The sequence below is a fragment of the Carlito syrichta genome, unplaced genomic scaffold (assembly GCF_000164805.1).
Source record: "Carlito syrichta isolate Samal-C Ts95f unplaced genomic scaffold, Tarsius_syrichta-2.0.1 Scaffold311868, whole genome shotgun sequence".
NCBI classification, from domain to species: domain Eukaryota; kingdom Metazoa; phylum Chordata; class Mammalia; order Primates; family Tarsiidae; genus Carlito; species Carlito syrichta.
Window position 1 is genome coordinate 14,535 of NW_007255964.1, and position 6,728 is coordinate 21,262.

Below are 6,728 nucleotides of genomic sequence, written 5' to 3' on the forward strand. Positions count from 1 at the left end.
GCAATCCACTCACCTCAGCCTCCCAAAGGCGCGGGATTACAGGCTGAGCCAACGAGCCCGGCTAACATGTTTAACCTTACAGGACAGTACTGTGTGCCAGTTGGCATCAAGTGAACAGGCAAGAAGAGTTACTAACTGGAGGTGGGAGGTGGCAAGCTGAAGGATCATAGCAACAGGAGACGCAAGATAGACTGCAATTTCACTCATGCCTCATGCTGATGGTACAGGTTCTAATTCCTCGCTGGATTCCATTCCATCTTCCCTCTTGAAAACACTATTCAGCAATGTCTTGGTAGTAGGTATTTTGTTTCTCATCATAGGTGACACGGTAACCCTGGATTGCATTCTGAATGGCTGCTGCCAACTTCATGCATTGTTCTAAGTTCGGGTCCTGTGCCTCAAAAATGAGCAGTGCCTCCTCAAATAAAGAAAACCCCACTGGGTACAGTGGCTCATGCCTGTAATTCCAGCACTTTGAGAGACAGAGGTGAGAGGATTGCTGAGCCCAGGAGTTCGAGACCAGCCTGGGCAATATGGCGAGACCTTGTCTCTATAATAAATCAAAAGATTAGCTGGGCATGGTGGTGCGTGCCTGTAGTTCCAGCTACTTGGAAAGTTGAGGTGGAAGGATCACCTGAACCCAGCAGGTTGAGGCCGCCATGCACTCCAGCCTGGGTGACAGACTGAGACTCTGACTCAAAAAAAGAAAAAAAAAGAAAGAAAACCCCCTCGCCATTTCCTGCATCGTGAATCTCTTCAGTTCTTCAGAGATTTCTTCTTTTTGTCTCTCTTCGTCTTTTCTCTGGGCCTCCACTTCCACCAGATCCTCCTCGTGGTACACAGCAAGGAGTTCAAAGGAGTTGTTCTCTTGCAGATCGAGCTCCAGCTTCTTGCAGAGGGTCACTGAGTTGCTGAAGACCTCTTTGAGCTCCTCCTAGCCATGAAAATCATGAAACAAACTGTGGGCAAAGGTTCTTCCAAGCCCCATTCATGGTAACAGCCATAACCTCACGCCAAGCAAAGTCAGTGTTTTTTATGGCCTTGTAGATGTTACAGTCCTTCCAAAATTGCTGCAAGGTTGTTTCTGATTCATGACTCGCCTCTACTGCTGGACGAAAAGTGTGACATAAATAATATTTCTGAGCCAGGCTCGGCCTGTAATCCCACGCCTTTGGGAGGCTGAGGTGAGTGGATTGCCTGAGCCCGCGGGTTCAAGACCCACCTGGGCAACTTGGCAAGACCTCATCTCTACAATAAATCAAACATCAGCCGGGTGTGGTAGTGTGCGCCTGTAGTTCCAGCTACTTGGAAGGCTGAGGTGGAAGGATCGCCGGAGCCCAGCAGGTTGAAGCTGCGGTGGCCAGGAGCGGCCACTGCACTCTAGTCTGGGCGACAGAGTGAGACTCCAACTCAAAAAAAAAAAAAAAAAAATTTCTGCTAGGTGTGGTGGCTCATACCTCTAATCCCAGCACTTTGGAAGGCGGAGGTGAAAGGACTGCCTGAGCCCAGGGGTTCGAGACCAGCCTGGGCAACTTAATGAGACCTCATCTCAAAAAAATAATACTTCTTCAAAGTTGCTATTACTCCCTGCTCCATAGGCTGGATGAGTGACGTAGTGTTTGGTGACAGATACACTACTTTGACGTTGAGATGAAAAGTTATCCATAAATGGAAGGTAGCCCAGAGCACTGTCTAGCAGCAAAAGAATGTTGACTGCGACATCCTTCTCCAAACAGTATTTCTCTACCTCCAGGATAAAGTGGTGGAAAAACCAGTCCTGGAAAACTGCCTGTGTAACCCAGGCTTTGGGGTTACTCTTCCACAGAACAGAAACAGAACTGTTGCCTGTCTTTAAGGTCTCCTGGGTTCTCTGAATGAAAAACTAAGAGAGGCTTTGGCTTCATATTGCCAGAAGCATTGCCACCAAACAACAGAGTTAGCCTATCCTTTGCTGCTTTATTGCCTGACATCAACTTTTCCTCCTTACTGACGTAAACTTTGCTCTCGCATCCTTTTCCAGGACAGTCCTGTCTCATCCACATTAAAAATCTGCTCAGATAAATATGCACCTTCATCAATAATTTCTCGAAGGTGGCCGGGCTCAGTGGTTTAGCCTGTGATCATAGCACTTTGGGAGCCCGAGGTGAGTGTATTGCTTGAGCCTGTGGGTTCGAGACCCGCCTGGGCAACTTGGCGAGACCTCGCCTCTACAATAAATAAAAAATTAGCCAGGTGTGGTAGCATGTGCCTGTAGTTCCAGCTCCTTGGAAGGCTGAGGTGGAAGGATCGCTGAAGCCCAGCAGGTCGATGCAGGGGTGGCTGTGGGAGTGCCACGGCACTCCAGCCTGGGCAATGAAATGAGACTCCAACTCAAAAAAAAAAAAAAAAAATTCTCTAAGCAGTTCAGGAACTTCCTGGGCAGCTACCCTATCTGATCTTGCTGCCTCATCACTTACTTTTACGTTGTGAAGGTTGTCTCCAGTCTTGAACCGATGAAACCAGCCATGGCTGGCATCCAAAGATGTGCCCTCGGCCCGATGTGGTGGCACAGCCTGTCCTCCCAGCACTTTGGGAGGCTGAGGCAAGAGGATTGCCCGAGCCTGGGGGGTTCAAGACCAGCCTGGGAAACTTGGTGAGACCTCATCTCTACAATAAATCACAAAAACTGGCTGGGTGTGGTGGCGTGCATCTGTAGTTCCAGCTGCTTGAAAGGCTGAGATGGAAGATTTGCTTGACCCCAGCAGGTCAAGGCTGTGGTGGCTGTGAGTGTACCACTGCACTCTAGCCTGGGCGGCAAGAGTGAGACTCCAACTCAAAAAAAAAAGATGCACCCTCTGATCCTTCACTGTATTTCTTCTTCAAGTCTTCATACAGGCCTGTAGCTTTCTCTTGATTCCATCATTAAGCTGAGCATGACTCAAAGCTGATGCTGATCTGTAACCACACACTGAGAAGGGTCTCCCTGACCTCCATCACTTTTCCACACTTCTTTGATACTATCGTTGTCATCATCAGCACAGCTGACTGCACATATTCTGTAGAATCGTGCCAATGGTTGAACGCTTCATGTGTTATAAGAACAAGTGACGAGGCACACCTCATCAACAAGGGTACCTGCATAATGAATATTTGTATACCTAACCCTGAATTGTACCCCGTATCTTTAAAATTAAAAATTGAGCCGGGCTCGGTGGCTCAGCCTGTAATCCCGTGCCTTTGGGAGGCTGAGGTGAGTGAATTGCCTGAGCCCGCGGGTTCGAGACCTGCCTGGGCAACTTGGCGAGACCTCATCTCTACAATAAATCAAAAATTAGCTGGGCGTGGTAGCGCACGCCTGTAGTTTCGGCTACTTGGAAGGCTGAGGCGGAAGGATCGCCAGAGCCCAACAGGTCGAGGTTGTGGTGGCCGGGAGTGGCCACTGCACTCCAGTCTGGGCGACAGAGTGAGACCTCAACTCAAAAAAAAAATAAAAATAAAAATAAATAAATAAATAAATAAATAAAATTAAATTAAAAATTGAAAAAAACAAAAAGTGACATCTACCATCTTTTCGCCTCACTCCACTTTCTCAATTATTTTCACTTTCGTTTCCATCATTCTGACTTGGTGCTTCTTAGCAGTACCAGTTACATCACAGTTGCTTTTAAACTTATTTCTGCACATCCTGGGCTTGAAATAGAGATACTGCCGGGTGAGGTGGTTCATTCCTGTAATCCCAGTATTTTGGGAGGCAGAGGCGAGAGACTTGCCTGAGCTAAGGAGTTCAAGACCAGCCCGGGCAACTTGGCAAGAGCTCGTCTCTACAATAAATAAAAAAATTAGCTGGGCATGGTGGTGCATGCCTGTGGTTCCAGCTACTTGGAAGGCTGAAGTGGAAGGATCGCCTGATCACAGGAGGTTGAGGCTAAGGTGGCCGTGAGCGTGCCACTGCACTCCAGCCTGGGTGACAGAGTGAGACTGCAACTCAAAAAAAAAAAAAATAGAGATACTGTACTACTGTATTCCATACAGTACTGTCCAGTGAAGTACACAAAAGCACAACCACTTGTAGAGGATATACATGACAATGTACACCAGACACATGAACTAATGTACATAATTGGACATGCGGACATGTATTCACATCTTTGAAAGTTCGCAAGTTGAAAGTTCATATATAGGAGACTTACAATATTATATATGTCTTATATATCTCTTACATGTATTCTTTTGTAGATACTGAAATTATGCTGAAAATATAAGGTATGAACTAAAGGATGTGACATCTGGGATGGGTGGGGTGAGGGGACAGAAAGTACCAGGGAGGTGATGATGGCAGAAATTGAGTACTGGGTTCATACACATTTGCTCTACTTTGCAAACAATAAAACAGATTAAAAATAGCATAGGAAAAAATACATTTAAACACATTACAAAACACACTTAAGAAGAAAGTGTAATAATAGTTATTATCCTTATAATTCATTCATCCCACAACAATTTCTCCATTCATCCGATAAATTTTTTTTTTTGAGTTGGGAGTCTCACTCTGTAACCCAGGCTGGAGGGCAGTGGCATGCTCACAGTCACCACGGCCTCAACCCGCTGGGTTCAGGTGATCCTTCCACCTCAACCTTCCAAGCAGCTGGAACTACAGGCAAGCACCACCATGCCAGGCTAATTTTTTGATTTATTGTAGAGATGAGGTCTCGCCAAGTTGCCCTGGCTGGTCTTGAACCCACGGGCTCAGGCAATCCTCTCACCTCAGCCTCCAAAATGCTGGGATTACAGGCATGAACCACTACGCCCCGCCTCATGCGAGAATTTCAAAAGAAACAACAGCCAAGATTAAATCAAATGTGAGAATGTACATCAAAGGCCAAACATTGATCCTGCCCGTAATCAATACAGACAATGACAGTGATTGATAGGAAAATGGCCCTCACCCTCAGTGCCACTGTTGGGTTGACAATAACATCATGACCCACCAAGCACCTGTTCTGCCTCATGCCCCCTGCAAAACACTTGGGGCATCTGAAGTCCCCTGCTCTTGTCCAGCACCTGGCATATTAATCCTTTGACCCAATTTTCTCTGTCCCTTGAACCGAGTACAGTAGAGTTCAGCAAACAGTATTCCTAACAGGCCAGAGGGGAAATAGTTTTGCCTCTGCTAGTCCGCTAACTACCTCATGCTCTGCCCTATGGGGAAAATGGCCAAAGATGATGTGTAAATAAGTGTGGATGGCTGAATACTGATAAAACTTTATTTTCTTTTTTTTTTTTTTTTTTTTTTTTTGAGTTGGAGTCTCACTCTGTCGCCCAGACTGGAGTGCAGTGGCCGCTTCCAGCCACCGCAGCCTCAACCTGCTGGGCTCCGGCGATCCTTCCGCCTCAGCCTTCCGAGTAGCCGGAATTACAGGCATGCACTACCACGCCCAGCTGATTTTTTGATTTATTGTAGAGATGAGGTCTTGCTGCCCAGGCGGGTCTCGAACCCGCGGGCTCATGCAATCCACTCACCTCAGCCTCCCAAAGGCGCGGGATTACAGGCTGAGCCACCGAGCCCGGCTAAAACTTTATTTTCAAAGACAAGCAGTGGGCTGGATTAGGCCTAGGGCCTGTAGTTTGTCAACCCCTGTGGTAGAACTAGAAGCAGTGGATGGGCTGCTCTCCATAAAGTACTTAAGGTATATAGCCTGATACACAGTAAGCATTCCCAAACAATCTGCTATTGTATTTACAGGTTACGTGCATGTGTATTGGTAGGTATGCCATGACAATGCGTCACATTTCCACCATTACAGCATAAATCACAAAGCTGCTATCTCTCTTGGCTTGTTCTATTACATTAGGAGCTCCCCAAGTATGGCCTCATCTGCTTTGTCCATTTCTGTTCCACTCCTACCCATTGCAGGGTGTCTGCAATACTTTTTTTTTTGAGTCAGGATCTCACTCTGTTGCCCAGGTTGGAGTGCAGTGGCACAATCATGGCTCATCACAGCCTCAAACCTCCTGGGCTCAGGTGATCCTTCTGCCTCAGCCTCCTGAGTAGCTGGGAATACAGGAACCGCCACTACACCTGGCTAATTTTGTTTTTAAGTATTTTGTAGACACAAGGACTCTCTCACTATGTTGACCAGGCTAGTCTCAAACTCCTAGACTCAAGCAATCCTCCTGCCTGGGCCTCCCAAAGTGATGAGATTACAGGTGTGTGCCACTACATCTGGCAGATACACATTAATGATTGTTTTATTTTACATCCAGGTAATCCATACAGACACACATATACAAATAACACCACAGAGGCCTGCAGGCCCACTGTTAGAGCACAATGCTCCAAACAGTCCGTGTGATTGTGAATTCCAGGTGACCTAGCCAATCTGTCTTAGCCATGACTGTATCTGCTGACCGCAACACAGGCCTAACATCCTGTAAGCCCTCAACAAACATTCAAGTGACCACATCCATCAGGCCTGGTTTCTGGACAAGGCTGGGACTCACCTTGAGGGAAGGGATGTCCTCGGCGCGGATGACAAATTCGTCCCTTTCCCGGAAGATGCCCTCTCCGCCGCTCTCCCCCGCCTCCTCGTCCGTCTCCCCACACACAGCTGCTGTTTCCTGCTTCTTGGCCAGGTGCAGGGGCCGGGCATCAGGTAGCTCAGGGTCCTCAGGGGACGGGGCAGCAGGCTCCTCTGGAGGCGCAGTGGGCGGAGCAGCGGCTGGTGGGGGTGGTGGTGGAGGCGAGGGCA

At 47.7% G+C, this 6,728-nt stretch overlaps 1 protein-coding gene across 1 annotated transcript in view; it reads right to left on the minus strand.

Moving 5' to 3' along the window:
- The window catches only part of PRR12 (proline rich 12), a gene marked incomplete at its 3' end in the record, with an annotated part of 27,716 nt that overhangs the window by 12,499 nt on the left and 8,489 nt on the right, over positions 1–6,728 (minus strand). The window contains 1 exon segment of the mRNA XM_021718157.1: positions 6,481–6,728. Coding sequence (XP_021573832.1) covers positions 6,481–6,728 — 248 coding nt within the window.